This window comes from Eretmochelys imbricata, chromosome 1 (assembly GCF_965152235.1).
Source record: "Eretmochelys imbricata isolate rEreImb1 chromosome 1, rEreImb1.hap1, whole genome shotgun sequence".
NCBI lineage: Eukaryota > Metazoa > Chordata > Testudines > Cheloniidae > Eretmochelys > Eretmochelys imbricata.
The window spans coordinates 56921789-56946007 of record NC_135572.1 but is presented as its reverse complement, the minus strand read 5'-3'; the positions used below and the strand labels follow the sequence as shown (position 1 = coordinate 56946007).

The 24219-nt window shown below is 42.8% G+C and overlaps 1 protein-coding gene across 1 annotated transcript in view; it reads right to left on the bottom strand.

Moving 5' to 3' along the window:
• Positions 1-706: 706 nt before the first annotated feature.
• The window catches only part of ATP7B (ATPase copper transporting beta), an 88971-nt gene continuing 65458 nt past the window's right edge, over positions 707-24219 (bottom strand). The window contains exons 13-23 of the mRNA XM_077810777.1: positions 22298-22452; positions 21960-22094; positions 19318-19512; positions 18139-18321; positions 14642-14840; positions 12677-12823; positions 10643-10785; positions 8753-8956; positions 8538-8655; positions 6517-6619; positions 707-4185 (exon numbers count right to left, since the gene is read on the bottom strand). Of these exons, the coding sequence (XP_077666903.1) occupies positions 3921-4185; positions 6517-6619; positions 8538-8655; positions 8753-8956; positions 10643-10785; positions 12677-12823; positions 14642-14840; positions 18139-18321; positions 19318-19512; positions 21960-22094; positions 22298-22452 (1847 nt within the window). The 3' untranslated portion in view covers positions 707-3920. The remainder of the gene's footprint in view (positions 4186-6516; positions 6620-8537; positions 8656-8752; positions 8957-10642; positions 10786-12676; positions 12824-14641; positions 14841-18138; positions 18322-19317; positions 19513-21959; positions 22095-22297; positions 22453-24219) is intronic.

Genomic DNA, 24219 nt, shown 5'->3' with positions numbered 1-24219 from the left:
CTAATTATTCAAGGCTCCATTATATTATTTCTCAGTGAGGTTTGAAATAGTTCTTAGTTTAGGACATGATGCAAATTTAATTAGGGTATTTATCCCTTCTTTCAGCTCATTAATAAAGACATTAAATAAAACCTAAAACTACTCCTTGCTCCACCCCATTGGTGCGTTCTCTTTATTTGGTATCGTCACCAATTTACAGTCCTCTAACCAGTTTCCAGTCTCTGTTATATTGTAACGGTCTATGCCAGTATCCTTTTCAAGTAACCTTTGATGACATAGTAACAGATGCATTAAGAATGGCTCAATATATTGAGCTAGTCTTGATCCAAAGGAGTTTTGTTGATGGAACAAGATATATCTTTGTAATGCAATTTGATTTTAAAAAAGAAAAGAAGCAAAGCAAATCTGTCTGGCATTATCTGTGCTTTAGGGATGGGATTTCAGCAGGAGCAAAGTTAGGCCAAAGGTGATTGCTTCTGAAAGCTGCATCCTATCAACCTGGGCTACTCACGGCACATCAGATGTGCAGATTCTGCGGTCCAATAGCTTCTGTTTAATCTCAGATTTTGTTTCACTTACCCAAAAGAGAGAGAAAAATGTGACAAGAAACCCAGATTTATTCTACAGATTGATATGAAAAATTTTAAATTAGTCCAAACAATAGAAAACCTCTCACTGGGACCAAGACCAGCCAGGTATTGCATGTTTTACTGGATATTTTTACAGTTGTATACTTTTAAATTATCTAAAAAGTTTTTATAGTTTTGAAACGGAAATGTGAAAAAAAATCAGTGTATTACATCCTAGCAAATGTTGTGATTAGTCAACAGAGATGAATGGGTCATTTACAGGAACCTAAATATAAGGAAATTATTAAAAAGGACATGCAAAGGATAGAACATTACGATTAGAACCAATTTCCAATGTTATGAACACAACACTCTTTCCCTCAGAGTCTGCCGGAGTGTGGACATTTACTTTAGTGGAAACATGATTTGGCCCTTTGCAGGGAAACTGGCAGACTTTAAACCAAACCAAACCAGTGCTTTCACCACTGCCCAGGGCAATGATTTGGGATCTTTTACAAGGGTAAAATCCTGCCCCACTTCCCAACTTCAGATTTTTTTACTTCAATGGGGCCAGGATTTCACCCACTCAGCTCACTGAAAGCACCTGACTCCAAATGCCCTGACTAAGAGACAAGTATTGGAGGGTGAATTTGGAAACAAAGTTGCGGTGATTAAGCTCATACTTTAGCAGCATGAGAGAAGGCTTTTCTCTTCCACCTTGATTTGTTATTACACTAGCCCAAGCAGGGAGATAAAACACTACAAAAATGTTAAAGCTCCATTTAAATAAATTCCAAAGTCTTCACGGGCTATAAACCAGAATAGGATTAAATGACAAACAGCTAGCACTGCTGAGATGATTCATACCAGAATAAATGAAAGCCTGGTGGCCATGCACTATTATCTCCATTTTTAATCGGTTTACACTTTTATTTTAAACGACCAACAAGCTGTGTTATGTGATGCTATTTAAACAGTACAGTAATCTCAAACCCTTTCCCCCCCACCCCCTCCAACCACCCTGGAATCCCATGAACACTTGGTCACGCTCTGTTCTCTGTTACATCAGTATAATTATTGTTATATATACAATTGCCTCCTAGTGGCAATTTTTAAGCATTGGCTGTAGTGTTTGTGGTCCAAGATAAACTCAGAGATGAAGTAAGAGTCCCTTTTAGCTTAACGTGATCTGTAATAATGCAGTAATTTTTAAAGGGGATAGTGAGAGTTTTCAGGCATGGACTTTACTTTAAGCACCCAGCTCTAACACAAGATATCAAGAGGGATTTTGAGTAGAGTTACAGATGGGCTTTAACCTACTACTTCTTTCTCACCTGCCATTTGCACAGGACAGCCTCCCAAACCCTGCCTCTCTGTTGAACCTTGGCTTTTGAGGTGTCCCCACAACTTCCACAGAGTCCTTGAAAAGCACTGTTAGCTAATCCATCAGCACAGAGACTGAGCATGTCACCTCTAACATTCTAGCTCCCATCAGGACCAAGAACAAAACACTCCAAGTCGGAAAGCATCTCGTCAATGCATTAGCATAAGTGTACCAATAATTGAGCCACCAGGATGGCTTACACTGGCACATTTATGCCACTCTGCACAAAGAAATAGCTGAACACTGCAGTTATCAGGAGTGTCAAAAGATTCGACAAAATGGTGAGCTATCCTGAACCAGAGTAAAACCCAGAGAGGAGCTGTCATAAATATAAAGGGAAGGGTAAACCCCTTTAAAATCCCTCCTGGCCAGAGGAAAACTCCTCTCACCTGTAAAGCGTTAAGAAGCTAAAGGTAACCTCGCTGGCACCTGACCAAAATGACCAATGAGGAGACAAGATACTTTCAAAAGGAAGGAGGGAGAAAAACAAAGGGTCTCTGTCTGTCTATATGCTGCTTTTGCCGGGGATAGACCAGGAATGGAGTCTTAGAACTTTTAGTAAGTAATCTAGCTAGGTATGTGTTAGATTAGGATTTCTTTAAATGGCTGAGAAAAGAATTGTGCTGAATAGAATAACTATTTCTGTCTGTGTATCTTTTTTGTAACTTAAGGTTTTGCCTAGAGGGATTCTCTATGTTTTGAATCTAATTACCCTGTAAGGTATCTACCATCCTGATTTTACAGAGGGGATTTCTTTACTTCTATTTCTATTAAAAGTCTTCTTGTAAGAAAACTGAATGCTTTTTCATTGTTCTCAGATCCAAGGGTTTGGGTCTGTGGTCACCTATGCAAATTGGTGAGGCTTTTTACCAAACCTTGTCCAGGAAGTGGGGTGCAAGGTTTTGGGAAGTATTTGGGGGGAAAGACGTTTCCAAACAGCTCTTCCCCAGTAACCAGTATTTGTTTGGTGGTGGTAGCGGCCAATCCAAGGACAAAGGGTGGAATATTTTGTACCTTGGGGAAGTTTTGACCTAAGCTGGTAAAGATATGCTTAGGAGGTTTTCATGCAGGTCCCCACATCTGTACCCTAGCGTTCAGAGTGGGGAAGGAACCTTGACAGGAGCTCAAACTCTGTGGATTTCAACAGGAATTGCAGGGTCCCCGGTGCCTTGTAGGATCTCATCCCATGGGAAAAATCTGAAGACATAACAAATGTCTAAAGGTGGAACTTTACTGGGAAGAAAGGGCTCCAAAGAACACACAGGAGAAAACTGGAAAACCTAAGAGGAGTAGTTGCACACAGCAAGCAAGTTTGGCAAATGGAGACGTTTCATAAAATACAATTAGTGATGCTATAAGATACATGGTCATCTTTGAAACAGAATTTTACAATTTTTATGCACAGCAAAATATACAATTAATATATTTTTGTGCTAATCAAACACACACATGTTGTCGGAGCCCTAAATATAAAATTTTCCCATGTTGAGATGACTAGATTTGATTCTATGTAAAAATATGATCCCCAAATATAGAGCTATTTGATGTCCGGTTTAATGGTTTTCACTTTCTGCCAAATTCATTTTCTAGGTCGTTTAATTTAAAAATCTTTTCACAGAAGTTCCATAAAGAAGCACAAGAGAGTCAATGAGACTGGACAGGCTGGGGTTTTGATTCTCAGTAACTGATCCACAATGTAGGGGTCCTGTTAGGCTTTGTGGACTCCAACTTCCCACTGCGCAAGAAGTAAAGGGCATAATTCATTGTAGGGTCTCAAGCTTTTTCAATGACTGGCAATTATTTGTGAACTGACAAAATCATAATTCACACAATCTAATGCTGAATTTCTGAGCTGCTTTGCAAACTGGAACATCAGGGTTCCATTTATACTTATGTGGGTCTTGTGGTCATCGCTGCCAATGGTGAAGAATCACAGTGACTTCATGTTCAGTGATGGGATGCAGCATTTAAATGTACTGTTCTTCATCTCGGTCATTAGTGAGCAGTGACCACTTGCCACCTTCTTCCTCTCTAAACAAACCATGTCTGTGCAGCTTGTTTGAAGTCAGAGAGGAAAGAGACACTTGACTAATCTGATCCCAGGCAGTTGGCCTGGGTGAATCCCGTCTCCTGTCGTCCATCCCAATGTGAACACTGATTTGGGAAGGAGTCAGTGGCTTCATGTGGCCTTGAGCTTTTGCTTCATACCTTTCAGTTCCTGGCTTCTTGTAGCTAGGAAAAGTAGAATAGGAAAGTTTAGGATCACCCAACAACTTTAAGAGCCTGTGTAGAGAACTGACAACAGTGTCAGAAAATGTCGGACTTTTGTGATTAATCATTAAGACTACGATTTTGTCAGGGAGTCCGTGACTTCCAGAGACCTCTATGACTTCAGCCTGCAGTGGCTGGGAGCTACAGGGTCCCTCCACAGCTCCCAGCTGCCACGGGCGGTGGGGGAACCCGGCAGCTCCCGGACGCTGTGGGTGGCAGGCCCCCCAGAGCTCCAAGCAGCAGCGGGACCCTGCAGCTCTGAGCCACAGGTAGCAGGGACCCTGGAGCTCTGAGCCGGGGCCCCCACAGCTGCCCAGCTGCTGCAGGCGGTGTGGGGGCAGCTCCTAATTTTGTTAGGGATATTTTAGTAAAAGTCAGGGACAGGTCACGGGCTTCCATGAATTTTTCTTTTTTGTCCTTGACCTGTCCGTGACTTTTACTAAAAATATCTGTGACAAAAATCTTAGCCTTAATCATCTGCTACTTGCACTGCAGAAGAAGCATTAATGACACAGTATTGGTCACATCGTGGACCATTTCCTTGGTGGATCTAGTAGACCCTTATACTCTGGGACAAGAAAAGCCCAGGAGTGGCAAACATTTTGGGTCCTCTCCACAGATGTTTTGAAAAAAAACGAAGCTTCTAGCCTTTCTGGCTGCTAAGATAATTATCCTGCACAGTATAAGGCATTACTGTCTCCTTGAGTCCAGAGCCATATATATTTTGCATGATTCTGCAACACCTTGCCATAATGACATCTAGTATTAGAATATAAAAGTGTAGAATCAAATAAGATAGAAAACAAAGGGAAGACCTTAGAGAAATTCCCCAGACTTTGGCTAACCAATCCCTGGAATTTTGGGAGGGGAAAATCCCTGCAAATACAGGTCTTGATCCTGCAGACACCTGAGCTTATACATAACTCTACTCAAATGAATACTCCCACATTGACTACACACAAGTAAAAGTTAGGCATGTGCTTAAGCGTTTGCAGGACTGGGGTCATAATGCCAGAAGTGATTTCCCATATTAGATCCTATAAAAGAATACAGTCAGAACCACCTAAGGTACAAATATGCTTTGTTCATTGGCAGCCTTTATTGAAGATGTGTGTCAATTTGAGATGTCTGAAAGTAGCCTGGTTTTCAGAATATGGGTGCTCAGCACTTTCTGAAACTGTCCAGGTGTCTCAAGTAGACACCCAAAAATGAAGGCACCCAAAATCACTGTCATTTTATAAAAATATTCACCTCTAGTTACAGTTCAAAAATAGAATCAGGCAAGAAACAAAAAAACATGGCCTGTGACCTGTCCATGACTTACAAGATTAAAACAGGGGTATTTATGGTATGGGGGTGGGGTGGGTGGAGGGAGGGGATCCCGTGGCATCAGCTGCTGGGGGAGAGCCCCAGGGGGTCCACAGCTGCTCCAGCTGCTGCCAGAAGGTGCAGAGCCCTGGGGGGCCAGCCGCTGCTCTGGCTGCCCTGGGACAGCTGCCGGGAGCTGCCCAGCTGTGGCTGCTCCCGCTGCCCCCGAGCCAGCTGCCCGGGGCTGCCAGAGTAGCAGCCGGTGCGGCTGGCCATGGGTTCAGGGCTGCTCCAGCAGCTGCCCGAGCAGCAGCCAGTGTGGCTGTCCCCGGGGCCAGCTGCTTGGGTGGCTCTGGGCCCCTGAGGTCAGTCACACTGGTTGCTGCAGAAGTCATGGAGGTCGCAGGAAGTAACGGAATCTGTGACATCCGTGACCTCCATGAAAAACATGGAGCCCTAACTATGAACGACCAAATGCAATAAAATAAATGCACTTTCCTGTTGCTTCCCCTTTCCCCCTGCTTCTCTCTGGCTAATTTATAGTTGACTAAAGAAACAGAAACACCAGTATAAATCCATTAGTAACTCATTTTTAAAAAGCATCAGTTAATGCTGAATTTTAATGGAACAGCTGTTTGAATGATTTGCCATCATTAGCTCATTTGATATTCACCAAAAAACCCCACTGATCATCAACTCAGGTACTATTTAAGTGGATCTCAAATACAGCAGCACAGGTGTTGTGTCTTGTCAAAGTTTTACCCTCTATTTAAGGAATAATAATTGCAGTAGGAATATATCAAGCATTCTCCTCATAATGAGATGGCTCTTTTTGGGAGGGAGGGGACCAAGGATTAGGTAAAATAGCTCTCAGCTAAAGGATCACTTGGTAATTTTAAGTTTATGACAGCCCATAGACATGTCTCTAATCTGAGCTCCAAAACCAATAGTCTAGAGTTGCTAACTGCTTTGTGCAAAACTTGCCATTTCAGTTGCAGGGAAGATAGCACCACAGATACTGAAGAAGCTGCCATTGCAGCTGACCCCATCCATGGCTGCAGAACAATTCCAATAGGCATGAACACCCCTAACAACAGAGAATATATCAGATCACACATACATTACTAAGAAATGTAGTCTCTTAAAATATAGAATATTCTGTCGCTTTAATTTTAAAATGGGAAAGTCCAACCGTTAAATGGACAGACAGTCCCACCACATGACTTGTGCGGACTTCTATAAACAAGGACATACCAACATAAATTTACATGGGGCTTTTCAAAACATGGGCTCTCAGTCGTAGAGTTGGATCCAGATGGGGAGACACTCTTGCGCCCATGAGAAGTGCTTTGTGCAGATGCAAGGATCTGTCCCTGCCTGGATCCAACTGCAGGACTGTGGTCAAAGGTAAGACGTGCTATTTGTCTCTCTCTGCTGCTATAGCAATAAAGCAAAGCAAATGAATGAGAAAAGCCTGAAACAGTTCAGGTGAGGGAGGATTGTTGAGGACAGAGGAGAGGACTGCTCTAAGACATAGGTTTTAAGGAGGGATTTGGAGAAGGAAAGGGTGCTTCATGGAGGACAACAGGAAGAGCGTTCCAAGTTTCATGATAGAAAATAGGTAATTTGGGAGCGGGGGGGGGGGTGCGGAGAGGGAAGGAGACAGAGAAAGCAGTAAGCTGAGAGGACTATAAAATAGAGAAAAGAGAAAACAAGGGTAGGAGGCAAGATTATTTAGGGCTTTGCAAATGAAAAATCTGAGTCAGTTATGGGGATGACAGGAATCTGGTGGAGGGACTCAAGGAGGGGACATAGTCATAGCAGTGGGAGAGAATGTTTACCTTAGCAACAGCACTCTGGACAGACCTAAGGGGACTTTGTGAGGCAGGGAAGCTAGAAAGGAGAAAGTGACAGTAATTAAGGCAAGATGATGACAAGTGTATGAAGAGGGTTAGCAGAGGGAACAGGAAGATTTTTGAGATCTGAAAAAGAAAGAAGTGACCCTTTCAGTGGTCTGATTAGCTGTGTGTCTCATTGTGCTTTACACTGTGCTTAAAAATAAAAACTTAGGGCCTAGTCCTGAGCGCCTGAGTCAATGCCCTCAAGATTTGTAAGAAAGGCAGCCAGTTAGCAATGGCTGGGTTGGAGGCAGATAGGCAGCCCTCTCCTGCCATCCTTCATCTCACTTGACTTACACCGGAAGCAGTCTGAGGCAGGGCTTATTTCATTGTGTTTATACAGTACTTGAATACAGGTTCAAAGGTGGGCTCACGGTGAGTATTAGGATTGTTGTATGCATGTATAAAGACAGCCCTCAATGCCATAGCAGAGCATCAGATTTTGATATTTTCCAAGAGCTGTATTCTTTAACACATGCCTGGGAGGCAGACTGATTATTATCTCCCTTTGACTCACGGGGTTTGTGTGATTTGCCCAAGGCTGCACAACCAATGGGATTCAGGGTTGCTGCAGCCATGTTGTTCCCAGGATATGAAAGAGACAAGGTGGGTCCAGCTTCTGTCATTGGAAGAGACAAACTTTTTAGCTTCACGGAGCTCTTCATGTCTGGGGAATGTCTACATTAAATACAAGTCGGGACAGATTGTTAAGCATGAGGGGTTCACTCATGCTGTAGGATACCACTTAAAAAAAAACCCCACTAAAAGCTATGGACTTAACAGAGCCACTGGCAATATGGCTCACTACAACAATTTGTAACGCAACTTACTGCTGGCTAACCCTGAACTGTCCACTTCCTTTTAAGTGGTCTCGCTTGTGTGAACCCCTTATGCTTAACAATCTGTCCAATCTTGTATTTAGCTGTGACACTCTGTGTAGAGCTCTGAAGGAGAGCTCTGTGAAGCTCAAAAGCTTGTCTTCCACCAGCAGAACTTGGTGCAGTAAAAGATTATCGCGCCTACCTTGCCTCTCCCAACAAATTGGAGTCAGATCTGAAAGCAGGACTCAGGAGCTCTTTGACAAGCTGTGAGCCAGCAGTCACCTACCTGCCGCTATAGGTATCCCAAGCAGATTATAAATTAAGGCAAGGACCAGATTTATTCGTATTCTTCTTACTGTCCTCTTTGATAGATGAATACTAGCAACCACGTCCAGTAAGTCATTCTACAAGACAAAAGCACAGAGAGTTTTTCACAGTCCCACCCAGGCACTTCTCAGAACCGACACAAGGAAGAAGATTACATTGAACAACTGAGCTCACTCGAATAAGAACGACGTCTGCAGCTTCAATGGCAACATCCGTGCCTGTTCCAATAGCAATGCCAATGTCTGCTCCAGCCAATGCCGGGGAATCGTTGACTCCATCTCCAACCATGGCAACCTTCTTCCCTTCGTTCTGGAGTTCCTGAACCTTTGCGACTTTGTGAGAGGGCAGAACCTCAGCAAAGACCTTTTTGATGCCAACCTACAACAAGCAGGGAAAGGAGAAAAAACCCAGCAGAGTAGAAAGTATAAATGACCCTTCTGATATGCTTTAACCACAGAAAAGAAAGATTAAAAAGTGATGATTGTTCTGGGGTCCCGCATGCTTGAACTCCATTGAGGGCTGCACTAGCAACTTGCGTGGACTCTGAAGGGAAACACAATTTTCAGAAAATGGGACTGAACACAGTCACATCCAGAGCGTCAGCTGCAGAGACCACAGATTCCAGCAAGCATTGTTCCTCCTTGATTCAGGCACTGCATAGTACTGCAGCTCCTACTGTAAGGCTTCCTTGGCATAACACACAAGGCAAGTGCTCTAAGGGTTAACTCAGTCATTTTCTAAACAGGTAAGTATTGAAGCGCTGTGGCATCCCCTTCCCCCAATATTATGTATTATTTATGTTACTGTAGCACTTAGGAGTCCCAGTCAGAGGCCAGGACCCTGTTGTGCCAGATGCTGTACAAACACAGTCCCTGCCCCAAAAAGCGTATACTGTAAGTATATGATGAGAGACAGAGGGATAGAGATAGATGGGGAATTACAAGCCTTTCACTTCACTCGTAACATAGGAGTCATAAAAAACAGGCTTCTAGATTAGTAAATATAGTGAAACCTTCGTTATTCAAAGATCTCAGGAAAATATAACACAATATACAAGAAGGATTACAAGTGTCGTGCATGAGCAAAAAGGAGCTGATATTACTGTAATAGACAAGGTGATTATGAACCATGCTATTGTCCGGTTTTGCTATTTGGTGGATTACTTAAATGAGTAATTGAAGGCAACAGTAGGAGCAACAATAGGAAAAAAGGACAGTAGAACAGAGGGAAAGATGGGAGCATCAGCGTGAGAGAAAACAGAGAAAGGGTAGAGGAGTGGCTAAGTAGAGCAATGATGTAGCTATACCTTGGTAGGTGACATGGATGGGCTATGATCAGAAACATTTAAGCCATTGTCTGCACTTTAGAAAGCAACCATTAGTAGTAACAACTCTGCTTAAGGGGCTGATCCTGTTACCACTGAAATCAATAGCAAAACTCCAATTAACTTTAGAGGAAGCAGGAGAGGGCCCGAAAGGAGTTTTCCGATGTCACTAGAAGGAACACTACCTTTAAGTGAAAGGAAGCAGGAGGCTAACCATTAGGGGTGAAATCACTGTCAAAAAACAAAAGCCTGTATTATTCTTTTTTCTCTGGGGAGCTTTTGCGAGCTGTCCTAGGACTCAGTTATTTGAAGAGGACTTCATGGTATGCCCAACTTACTGCTCACTTCCAGTTCATTTAGCAACTTCCTTCTTGGCACCATCAAAATGGTTTTACGAAGCTGTGCCTATGGCTCATAAATTCACAAGAAAAGAGTGCAAAGGGGTACAGCAACTACAAGGGGTACAGTGGCTGAACAGCCACTGTGCGACACTGAATGCTCATTTGCGCTTCCATGGGAGCTGACGGAAGCTCCGAGACTCCCTTGTCTGCTAGCTCCCACTATAACTCGCTTGCATGAGCCTACCTAATGGTTAAACTCATGAGGGTAGAGATTATCTTTTTTCCTCCTTTGCGTAAAACACCTTGCACATCTATGCAAAGGCTAAAATAACCAGCAACAACAGTTCACTGCCCCAGGTCGAGTGTTTAGAACATTTGTTTTATACAGAAGAAGAGTACCTGAGTAGCAATTGCTTTTGCAGTTTTTCTGTTGTCCCCTGTTATTAGCACCACGTCTATTCCCATATTTTGCAGAGTGTGCACAGCGAGCGCTGCCTCCTGTTTGACGGTATCTGCTATCGCGATCATTCCACACAACGCACCTTCACAAGGAAACAGACTCAGTTAATTAAAGAGCTGCAGAAAGGCACGGAAAGCAAAGCAGGGCCACGGGCATGTCTACACTGCAACTGGGACATGTGGCTGCAGCACATGTAGAGGTACCCAAGCTACCTTTGATATATCTGGATCGATTCATAATAGTAGTGAAGCCGCAGCAGCATGGACAAGCCCCACCTGCCCAGGGCCTTGGGTGCATACTCTAGTGGACCACCCATTCTGCTGCTATTGTAACTCAAGCTAGCTTTGATCTAGCTACATCAAAAACTTGCTCAGGCGTATCCACATATGCTGCAAGAACACCTCCGGATTACAGCGCAGACACATCTCAAAGAAGCTAGTGTGATTCCCCCACCCTGCCCCTGCTTGTGAATAAATATACGTAGGACTATCAAATACATTACTTCAGCATTTATAATATTTTGAGTGAATTTAGTGTTCACAAATATAGTAATGATCACTGTCTGAAGACTGCTACAGTGCAAACACACACACACACACTGCTCTGACTATATGCTTCTGTTCAGATCCAACATTTATCATCCTTATTATTCCAGTCCTGGCTGGCTTTTATGCATGCAGTGCCAAAATGGGCCATATGAGGTGATGGTTTTCTGATGACAAATGGGGACTTGGGCCAGAAATTGCGCTGGTGGTGTCATTCAAGTCTGGATTTGAATGCATGTCTCCAGAGAGAAGGAGCTACCTCTCTTTTGAGCCACCTAACTCCTCAGCAGATGGCTCTCTCAGAATATTTTTTTCTTTTTACAACATTACACTTGCCCTCTACCTGAGATAGCCTCGCTGAAAGTTGCATGCCTGCTGCCTGCCATGCCAGTCTGAAATATTTCATGTTGACAAGTACTACAAGTTGTATTTCAAAAATTAAGGGTTTATCTGAAATGAGTCGCAGCCCCCAACTCTTTAATTACAGTCACTATTGCTGGTGGAATAGTGGTCAATCAAGGATTTTTTTTTATAAAGTCCTGCGTTACGGTGAGAAAGGGTAGTAAGTCAAGGGTGGTGATGGGGCAGCGGATGATCTCCCAATGGTAGGCCCAGCAACTGTAGAGCAAGTCCCTCTTTTTGATGCTGCTGGGAAAAAAATAAGGGCATTCAGTCTTGCTGGACCCACTACTGATAACGGGCAGCAGGCTGAAAAGTTGAAGTGTCTGCAAAAATAGCTCTAAGGTCGCAAAAGGATCAGACCAGAATTATTAGTTAATATTTATGTAACAAAGCCCAGAGGCCTCCTGTCCGGATCTGGGAACTGTTGTGTTAGACACTGTACCAAACGTAAGCAGCAGACACATGACCTGACCCAAAGAATTTACAATCCATTATTATTATTAGTAGTAGTAGTAGTATTGTAGTACCGCTCAGGACCACAGTTGCGGACCAGGGCCCCACTGTGCTACACAAGCCCCAACAAGTTCACAATCTAATCCATCTTTCATTTTGTGTTTCAACCAAACAAGAATGCTCATGTTTGACCATGAAACATTTTAATGAGTGATAAGTGATGGAATAGGTCACCTTGTGATCCTTTAGATGACAACATGAAGGCAGGAAGGAAGCAGGTTTGCAAGCTGACTTCTGTTTTGGCAGCATCTCTTTTCAGAATGATGGTTCCAGCCAAAAGGAGACTCGGAAATTACTTTTTAATTAAAGCCATTTTGCAGATTACACATTACACACTTAGAGTTCACAAACAATTTATGGCCAAAAGGTAAGTAGCCTCTTGTCACTCTAACTTAGAAAGACACCCTCTAAAGTAATAAATAGTTGATATCTGATTCAAGCAGGGTTACTTGCAGGGTCAATGTGATGTGGTATTTATTTTTTCATTGCGTCACTTCAAAGAATTTTAATTACCATCTATAGCCACCAATATGGCTGTCTGTCCTTTCATTTCATGGCCTGTCATTGCATCATTAACATCACTGGATATAAGCAAGCCGTTCCGTTTCATCCATTCACGATTTCCAATCAGCACTGAGTAGGTCAGAGGGGCTGCTTCACCTGTGGTAAACAGAAATAAAAACCAGGAGGAACTTAAATAACCATCCACAAGCCAGAAGGAGAAACCTCTGCAGATGGGTAAAGTCAGATTAGGATTCAATCAGTCACTAACCTGCTTCATCTTAAAAAGAGCTACTTTGGAAACTAAGACAGATTTAAGCCTTATGATTATCTGCTCTGGCAGTGGTGATGTCTGGAATTTTCTATTACACGTCAATGATCCTGTAGCCTTTTAGATGGATTGAGACTTGCCTTTGTTTTGATTAACAACAAAAACTAGAAAGCGTTACTCTCCTGTTCTGCCAAGACCTACTGGAATGGTAACAGCACTTCACATTATAAAGCTCTTTTCTACTTTGGATTCCAATCCTGAAAACACTTGCGCACACCAGTATCTTTATGCATGTGAACAGTCCCCTTGAGCTCAGTGGAAGTATTCACAGGCATAAAGACACTCATGCACAAAAGTGCTTGCAGAACCAGGGCCATAGATATCCCAATTATATATTTCCAATGGTTTTTCACACAAGGTTATAGCAGAGGTAATGTTGGGAGTGGGAAGGAATGAGGAGTGCACAGGAGAGAAAATGATCTGGCAATGGAAAAGATGTTTCAAGACTTGTAAAGAAGGAGCAAGATAGATTCCACAGCCTGAAAACAAATCTTGGTGCCTATGCATCTTCCACAATGAGATCAACTGAATTGTCAACAGCAAAACATTAGTAGACAAAATGAGTTTTAAAAGGGACATAACTATAATTCTAAATGTAAAATAAACATTTATCCCAAGGATACATGGGCACCCATTCAATGGTGCCTTTAATTCAGCACCTTAAGGGATATTTGAGAAGATAACCATGTACACTTAATCCATAAAGTTAAAGTAAGCATGGGCTAAAAAGTGGCGGGAGGGCAGCAAGGCAAGAGGATAGGCGAAAGTGGGGACTGTTCTAGGGGGAACTATACTGCAGATTAGCAAATTGTGCTCTCCCCTGGCTTTCTTGTCTTTTCAAATGGAACTTGCTGTTTTGTTTTTATGTGGTATGAAGTCTGAATAAGAAATCCCTTGATATATTGGGGAGGGTTCAGAGAAGAGCCACACGAATGATTAAAGGATTGGACAACATACCTTATAGTGATAAACTAAATAGATTGAGCTTCTTGAGCCTAACAAAAGAGAAGGTTAAGGAGTGACTTGGTCACAATCGTTCAGTACCTACATGGGGAACAAGTGTTTGATATTGGGCTCGTCAATCTAGCAGACAGAGGTATAATGGGATCCAACAGCTAGAAGCGGAGCTAGACAAATTCAGACTAGAAATAAGGCGTACATTTTTAACAGTGAGGGCAATTAACCACTGAACAATTTACCAAGGGTTGTGGTGAATTCTCTATCACTGATAATTCACAAATCAAGACTGTGTGTTTTGATAAAAAAATATGCTCCAGCTGAAACAGGAATTAAGTTAGGAAAGTTTTATGGTCTATGTTATACAGGAAGTCAGACTTAATGATAACAGCGGTCCTTTTTGTCCTTAGAGTCTATGAATCTTACTACCTATTTGTCACATGTGCTTGCAAAGCACCCATCATTGTACTATCTAAGTACTCAGCTAGCTTTCCAGCCACATTAAGAAAAAAGAATATTGCTTTTCTCCCATGATACATTTTAGCTACTCTGTATTTTCTTACATAATCCTACCTTCCCTGCTGCAGGAAGCAAGTTCTAATTGTGTATAGCTATTTCACCGTGGCTGGTATTGTTGATTTTTCAAACCTCTCTTTGTAGTTGGCTAAACGCTTTGAGGGCAGACATACCATCAGATTCAGAGACCATGATCGATGAACTGTGTCCCAGCGAAACCGTGCTGACACTGCTCAGGTAAGCATTCTGCTCACTCAGACTCTGCTCACTCTGGCCCAGTATAGCTTCCACATTGCGCACTTTACAGCTGATTCCACAGCCTGGGACTGCCTGAAAATCTGTGCAGTATCCCAGGCTCTCGGTGCCAAGTTCCTGCAAACATAATAATAATGAAAACTTGTAACACACTTTGAATCATCCAAGTGATGCACAAATATCAGCTAATTCATTCTCAAAACACCACAGAAAAGTTGGTCTCCTCCTCCTTTTTTTACAAAGAGGTAACAGAGAGAAAGATTAAGTGATTTGCTGGAAGCCACATGCAGCATCAGTGTCAGAATAGGGACTGGAAGTCAGAAGTTACTGGTTTCTAATGCTATTATTAGATTTCTAGAAACAGGGATCACCATACCAGATCAGATCTAGAGGTCCATCTATTCCAGTGACCCGTCACTGATAGTGGATAATATCAGATTCTGCAGAAGAAAAAACCCCATAAATGGAAAACCTGCCCATAAATAAGTACAGTACATAGTTGCCTCGTGCCCAAAGCGTGACTGTTTATATTCCTTGTGTTTTTTTGATCCAATCTCTAATCTACCACTACACCATGCTGCCTCTTGGAAGGATCAACTTTCAACTACGCTGTTGGGGAGTATGAGCTTTTTTTTAAAATGACTACAGTTAAAAAAAGCCAGCGTATTTAATTCTTAAAAGCTACTGGTTTGACCAAGGGACTAAGAAACAGCTTGTCTCTGGTACTCTTTTTGGGACTTTTAAAGAAAATGAAATCTTATGATAACAGGCTTTATTATTGAATCAGAGGGAGAAGTTAAAGAATTGTGTTGTGACACGCAGTATGTACCCCATAGAGGCTCTGAATGGGTTATTGTGTGCCTTAGAAGCCAGTTTTGTTACCTGGCTGTACCTGGAGCGACAGGCAGGCTGAATGGATCACGAAGCCCAGCTGGGCAGGAGCAGGCAGGTTAGTATGCAGAGAGGAAGTTTGTAGCAGATGGGAGTGGCAAGGAGAGAGTCTGCAACCACTTTCTGGGAACAGAGATGGTGAGGAGGAAGCTGGGATGGGAGGAGAATAAGCTCTAGGATCCTAACCCTGAAAGGCAGGTCAACTAGGGAAGTTGCAGAGAAGAGAGCCTGAGAAAGGCTAGGTAGGAAGGAGCCCAGGGAAGCAGGAGCAGCAAGTGGGACTGTGCCAGACCTCAGTTGCTGGTTATACGGTCTCTGGGCTGGAATATGGTGTAGTGGAAGGGCCACTGGCAAGGTGGCATGAGTCTGGAGAAGTGAACATTAGAAAGCACTGAGGCAAAGATGTGAGAACCACTGGGCCCAGAGTCAGGGGTCAGAGACCTGACACAAGGTCTTGAAATTATTTGTTGAACTTTTGTTTGTTGAACTTTGTTACCCCGAAATGGGAGGACATAAATATTGTGACGTGGCCAGAGGGCCGAGTTACAGAAGAGAGACCAACGGAGCAACCATCAGGAGGGGGCGCCATATAGGGAGAGAGCCGCTAAGCCACGCCTGGCCACGAGGAGGAGCTCCTGCAGTGAGTGAACCACTTCACAGGATGCCAAGACCATTTTTTATAACTCCAAATTTATAAAGAGGAAATAGTCAAATTAAAAAGCTAATGGACCCTAATAATTTCCGAGGTATTCACGGAATTCAACAGAGCTACCCATGGCCTATTGAACAGTCTAGCGATAGTTTAGAAATGCCAGTGGATATACTACAAAATATATTCAAATAGGTAAGGGCTATACATGCAAGCTATGGTCAGGTGACAAGTAAGGCATGTGATATTATAGAAGTGACTCACGCACAAGAAAGAGTGGATTCAAAAACAGCAACCAGGAGAAGATAGCCCATTTAAAAAAAAAAAAAAAAATAAGGCAGGCATCCAGATCATTACCAACTAGAATTCTTCTCCTTCCAAGTAGGCATTTTAATTTTCTAAGCGTTTACCCCTAAAGGTTTATACTAGACGTGTTGGATATTCATATTGCTGCCAAATTTATCTTTTCATAAGTCAGTTAACATTGGCCAGTAGCTTTTATGTAAGCGTAAGGGGAGGCTGTTATTTATGATTGCCTTCCTTTTGTGTTTCTGGTTGTGTTTTCATTCTTCCTGAAGTATTAGGGAAACACATGCCATAGATAGTATTTGCTGATTTACACAGAGATGGGTAATCTCAGAGACTAGCCATTTGTCAGACTCAAAGGCTTGCAGTTCATGTGATACTTAGGTTTGTTAAAATCTTTCTGGCTAAATTTAGTGATCAGATAAATGATTAACAGAACTGGCTACTGTCAGGCAGTGTGTGAGAAGGGACTATACATGCTTCTTGTGAATTATTAAATGTAAAATCACCATTTCACCTGTCCATGGTCCAGTTCCATGTTCTAGGTACCCATTCTATGTATTTATTTGAAAGTTTAAACTAGGTGGCTGTTGCCAAGGCATCTAAATTATTATTACTATTACAGTAGCATCTAGAAGTTCCAACCAAGATCCTGGCCCCATTTTGTCAGACACTGTAACAAAAATCGTGAGAGACAGTCTCTTCCCTGAAGGGCTTAAAATCTAAATATGACAGACAAAGGGTGAGAGGTGAAGTGACTTGCCCAGTGTCACTCACCAGATCAGAGGCAAAAACTGAATTAGAACACAGGTCTCTGAAATCTCAGCTCAATGCTCTTCCCACTAAACCATGCAGTTTCTTGTAACCCCACCAGTTATAAATCACAATATAAAATTCCCCCCACCCCCGGCTGCAGCTCAATTACCCATTATTAAGAGTCATCAAAAGCTTGGCCAGAATAAATGCTGCACCGTAACCTGAAGGTCACCAAACTCAGGCTCTGGCAAATCAGCAAGGGAAAGCAGATTCCAGATGAACTAGCCTTTTATTAAGAGGACCTGTCGTCAGCCAGAGGAAATTTAAAACCTGGAACTGACACGGAGACCGACTTAGCAGATCCTAACTCCCATGGTAGGAAGCATGTAACATCAGCAAGTCGCCAGGTTAATTACTAGCTTACACAGCTGGAACTGTGATTCAATCCACAATGCAACAGTACTAACATCTTTCACTTAGGTCAGGCAGGGAGCTATGTTCACTGCAGACACTAAGATCCTATTCACAACCGGGAATGGAAAGTGGGAATCCCAGGTCTAAATCATTTAAACAGAAGCAAGAAGCTAGGGCTTGCCATTTCCTGACCATCATCAGGCTGGAACCCACATTCTCAGTGCTGTTCATAAACCTGGTTCTTCTAAGGGTTACTGCCCATGATCAGATTTAAGGTCCTAAAGGTTTGTAAAGATGCAGGTCACACTGTGAAGCCAGGTCTACCCAGCTGTGTCTGGCTTATTCAGTGCAATACTGCTGCTCACACAGATATTCTTGGGCAATGCTTGAAATACATACCTCTTTACAGTATTTAGTGACAGCCACTCCTAAGGGATGCTCACTGCTGGCTTCTGCAGTGCCGACAATTGCAAGTACCTTCTTTAGGGACAGCTTAGCCGTGTCCCCTAGCAAGAGCATCCTCATGACTTTAGGAACGCCACAGGTGATGGTCCCAGTTTTATCAAACATCACAGTCTTTATCTGCACAAAATAACATATTTCAGTTACTGCTGTAATATTAAACTCAAGCACAGTGAGTATGAGAATGGTTGGAATATAATGTACAATATAATGTCTCTGTTCAAGTGTGTGTGTAGTTGAGAAGTATAATCAATTAATGAATGTTCATGAATATTTTACTTTTTATGCACACACAACATTCAAAATAGACACATCATCGGCAGTCAACCTCCTCTGCCAGTATAAAAAGAGAATAAGCTACGCAAGTTACAGGTGTCTATACCATGAACTGTCCTGTGCTCTAATTCTACCTAATATTCTTTTCCTTCTCTGAGTGATTGTCATTAAAATGTCAGCATTTACCATAAATTACTCCATCTTGATAAAATAGGAAATAACCACATTGTCTAAGTAAAACTGGGGTATTTCACTATATAATAGTTACTACAAGCATTGCAAATTTAACGGCGAGCAGCGTGTGCACAGAATTCACGAAATGTCTATTTAAACTCAACTGACAATATCTAAAGTATTAAATCGTGGCATCTATTTTCCTCTCTCAACATGAGAAGAACAGTTTTTAGATGCTGTACTAAAGACCAATGAGCAGCAGCATTTGTATGGTGCTTTGAAGCAGTTCAAACTTGAACTCATCAAATGTCACAAGATTCCTGAACCTAGGGAGGGAAGTACTTGTAGTAACCACTTGACAGCTGGAGTAAAGATGAGGAAACAAAAGGTGAAAGTGACTTGGCACAAGGTCATACAGCAACTCAGTGGCCCAGCTGGGATGAGAAGTCAGGATCTGCAGTCTCTCACCCCTTTGCTGTGACCATAAAGAAACACTGCCTCTCTCTGTGATTCTGAAAAGTATCTACCTTCAAAATGATAAGAGCAATGACCAATTAAAAAAAAAAGTCATTTCCATAGATTAACAGAATTTGCTGGGAAATTTTGTTCTAGCTGGCAACCAGTATAAATGGTATTAATACAACACTTCCATGATGAGCTATTAACCTTGTGGGCCATTTCCAGGGGTTTTCCACCTTTGATGAGAATACCATTCTGAGCAGCAACTCCTGTGCCCACCATCACAGCTGTTGGAGTAGCCAAGCCCAAGGAACAGGGACATGCAATGCACAACACAGTGATTGAGGTTTGAAATGCAAACCTCACTATTACTTCAGCTTTTGAGAGGTGTTTGTTCTGATGCTGCAAGTAAAAAAAAAAAAAAAAAAAAAAAAAAAAAAAGAGAGAGAGAGAAAGATGTTTGTTTGCTAACATAGGACACAATGTCTAGTAAAGAGCAGTAATTTCAAACATGCATCTATCTGGAAATCTCAGATATAGAAAAGAAAAACAGAACAACAGATTATAGTTACCAGGCACACTGGGAATATTATATTCATCTAGCGGCAAGTCCCACCCTCAGAGCACAGATTGAGCAGCAGGGCAGCATGATATACTTTGATTTTGGTAAGGCTTTTGACACAATGATGCATAAGAAAACTAGAGGAATGTGGTCTAGATGAAAGTACTATAAGGTGTGTGCTCAACTCGTTGAAAGACTGTACTCAAATAGTAGTTATCAATGGTTTGCTGTCAAATTGGCAGGTTGCATCTAGTGGAGCCTCACAGGGGTCAGTCCTGGGTCTGGTACTATTCAATATTTTCCATTAATGACTTGGATAATGGAGTACATGCTTATAAAATTTGCAGATGACACTAAGATGGGAGGAGTTGCAAGCACTGTGGAGGACAGGGTTTAAAACTCAAAATGACCTTGAGAAATTGGAGAATTGGTCTGAATTCAATAAGATGAAATTCAGTGCAAAGTACTTCCCTTAGGAAGGAAAAAATCAAATGCACAACTACAAAATGGGGAATAATTGTCTAGGTGGTAACACTGCTGAAAAGGATCTAGGACAGTGGTTCTCAACTGTGGTCCACTGCTTGTTCAGGGAAAGCCCCTGGCGCGCCGGGCGTCTGCAGGTTTGGCCAATCGCAGCTCCCACTGGCCACGGTTCAGTGCTCCAGGCCTATGGGGGTTGCGGGAAGGGTGGCCAGCACACCTCTCGGCCCGCACCGCTTCCCACAGCCCCCATTGGCCGGGCACAGCAAACTGCAGCCAGTGGGAGCCGCGATCAGCCGAACCTGCGGATGCGGCAGGTAAACAAACCGGCCCAGCGCGCCAGGGCTTTCCCTGAACAAGCAGTGGACCACAGTTGAGAACCACTGATCTAGGAGATTATAGTGGACCACAAACTGAATGAATCATCAATGTGATGCAGCTGCAAAAAAACCTAATGTGATTCTGGGGTGTATTAACAGGAACATTGTATGTAAGATATAGGCGGTAACTGTCCTGCTCTGCTTGGCACTGGTGCAGCCCCAGCTGGAGAACTGTGTCCAATTCTGGGCACTACACTTTAGGAAAGATGTGGACAAATTGGAACGAGTCCAGCAGAGAGCAACAAAAATGAGAAAAGGTTTAGAAAACCTGACCTATGAGGAAAGGTTAAAAAAACTGGCCACGCTTAGTCTTGAGAAAAGAAGACTGAGGGGGGACGTGATTACAGTCTTCCAATATGTTAAGGACTGTTATAAAGAGGACAGTGATCAGTTGTTCTCCATGTCCACTGAAGGTAGGACAAGAAGCAATGGGCTTAATCTGCAGCAAGGGAGATTTAGATATTAGGAAAAGTTTTCTAACTATAAGGGTAGTTAAGCTCTGGAATAGCATTCCAAGGGAGGTCATGGAGTCCCCATCACTGGAAACTTTTAAAAACAAGTTGGACAAACACCTGTCAGGGATGGTTTAGGTTTACTTGGTCCTGCCTCAGTGCAGGTGGCTGGACTTGAGGACTTCTTGAGGTCCCTTCCAGCCCTACATTTCTATGACTTTATGCTGGGATCCCATTGGGACTGGGGGAGAAGGGATCCTCCACCAGAAGAAGTAGACGACCCATTCCACAGTGAGCTGTGGCCAAAGGATCCACATAGTGGTAGATCCATTGGCATTACACCTCTCACGCCCCCAAACTTATTCCGTCCCCACATGGGCCCCCAAAATTTTGCTTATACCCCACTCCTGTGGAGATTTACCCCTTGGAGTAATAAGCATTGCAAATGCAAAAGTGCTGCTATGCAGATCTGTTCCCAGGTAATAATACAACCTGCTGTGTTTTCCCCTCCACTTGCAAGGATAAATATGCCATCTCTGGGATGCACAGCCTTCCACAATCTGTGAGCCTGGCAGGACCGTTTACGCGTCTTAAACGTAATCAATATGCCATTCATGTTTCTAAAGACCAGCTCCATGATCAGCAGCAGTGAAGGCAGTTTGCAAACCTGTCAGCAATTCCTCAGCTCTCTGGGAAATCCAGCTACTGGACCATATTCATCTCTGGTATATCTCCACCGATTTCATTTTTTGCCAGAATCCCATGCAGAGATGAAGATGGACTAACAACTCTGTGGAGGCTGGCCAAAAAACTAACTATATAAACATATTTAGTTTATTCTACACAGAAACCTAACGCATTTGAGAGTTGAGGGTGTTTGGCATCTGGCAGTATCAGCCCTTTGGAAAGTACAAAAGCTACATTACTAATATGGGGTTGTTAAGAGCAAATATTGGGACCAACGGCACTACTTACAGGAAAGTATTTCTGAACAACATCAAAGTTTATAAAACCAATTGTGATCCACACTAGCAATGTCGCTGTTGAAATGATGATGATAAATGGAACAAAATATCCACTAAACTTATCAGCCAATTGCTGGATGGGTGCCTACAAAAATAAAACACAAAGATACTTGTTTTATGACTAAACCAACAAAGATAAGTACATAGTGGACATGATAACATCTACCAACCCTTATTCCATAACTGAGTTGGTTTTTTTAAGTCTGTTTCTTGCTCATTCTAAAACAAATATCACAACAGCAAAAGCCTTGCTGATTTACATACAAAGTGCAGTATTTTTATTTTTACCTTTGACATCTGAGCTTCTTCTACCAATTTCACAATTTGTGCCAGGGTGGTGTCAGACCCAACGTGAGTTGCATTAACGAGAACTGAGCCATGCGCATTTATAGAACCTGCAATCACTGTGCTCCCAGGTTTTTTAGTGACTGGCATGGCTTCCCCTAGGACAAAAGAGCAATAGGGTCAGGACAACTACCTGTAGTCTGGGAGCACAGGTACATAAAGATAGATAGCCTGCTACATGCTAAATAATAATTCAGTTTTGAACCATAATTTGAAAGACTGCTTTTTTTAAAAGGCTGTATCACTTTTCAGGAAAATGTTTTCCATGTTCATTTTCACAGCAAGAGCCTCAGCAACCATCCACTGCTTCTTTCTTGCTCACTTTGTCACTCGCTCCCCTCCAGAGGCCTGATCCAAAGCCCACAGAGGTCACCCCATTCACTCCAACAGGTTTGGATCAGACACCTCGGCAGAACCTACAGGCTGTTTGGCTAGCAGTTATTGAGTCTGAAGGTTATTGATGCCAGCGCTAGCCCACTGGGGGTCCTAATCAGGAATATTTCTCTCCCCCACCCAACTAATAATTAACAGGGAGCCCCCTTGAGCTGCTCAAGGGCCCTAAGCAGTTGCTTATTCTGTTTATGCCTACCACCGGCTCTGCCTATTGTTTATTTTTAGAGCCTTGAATGGACGTGTCCCAGCGTATCCAAATGACCTCTGATCCCTGCCACTCAAAGATCAGAATCAGCTAGTTCAATGTGCCTCAGTTGCAACCTTGAGGCAAATGAGCTAGACTAGTAAGGTTGTTTTTTAATTATGTATCTCAGCCAGGGAATTCACCATTTATCACATTACTAGTCAGTCTGCTCAGGCTCAGCCGACAGTCAGAACGAGGTGGAACAATACTGTAACAAGGCCATGACCACCTAGGACATCACAATGCTGCACTGCCTGGCCACTAAGAACATCATGAGGTTAGTGGGGAGGGAATTCATATTTTCATGTTCCAAAATTGCATTACAGCGAGTTAAAGGAGAATCCGCTTTAGCCATACTCCTCTGAGCACAGGGCCTGAGACTCTTCCTGGCCCTTGTATAAAATACACATGGGGGGAAAGGGAAGGGTCCTTGATCTTTCACTCCTTCTCTTCTGTGCACCCCCACAAAGGCCAGGGACAAACTGACTCAATACATGCAGATACCTTAGGAGAACTTCTTTTGGCATCTATGTCAGAGAGCAAGCAGTCTAGCCCCTTCCCTTCCAGAGACTAGAGAAACTGCCACCTTTGCAAAGTTCCCATGTGCACACTGTGACAAGCGCTAGTACACTGGGAGCCAATCTGTATTTTCTTAGTCATATTTTTTTTCTACACACGGGGTTAATGATGTGGCTGGTTCTCAAAATGAGAAAATTTCACCCACCCCTCCAAAAATCACATCAACCCAAAGCAAGCAACCAAATGAACAGTTAAGGTTTATAGTTCCTTTAAAGGATTTATAATGGCAGGAACCAGGTTAAAAAAATAATATATCTATGTCTCTGTCTCAACATCACAGTTTCCCATGTGGAAATGTCATGAAGTAGAAAAAATTCTGATGAGCATAGCAAATGTTAGGAGAATGCTCTCCTTCTTTCCTGCTCCCTTGATGAATGCCTGGGGTTGTCCTTCTCAAGTCCGTGCATTCACTTCCTGATGGATTTGAGATATTGTCTATTTACAGTTTATTAGTTAGTTTTAAAAATGCACCATTTTTGCAAATATTCTTCCAGAGAAAACTCCCTCCAGGTCCCCAGCACCTTTTAGGTCTAAGACAACCGTGCCTAAAGCCCCTCAGTCCTGAAGTCCATGCGACACTGCTGTTAGCTGATCAACAGAAGTCATGATGGTCAGAATTAGACAGAGGCATCTAATCCAGATCCAGTCT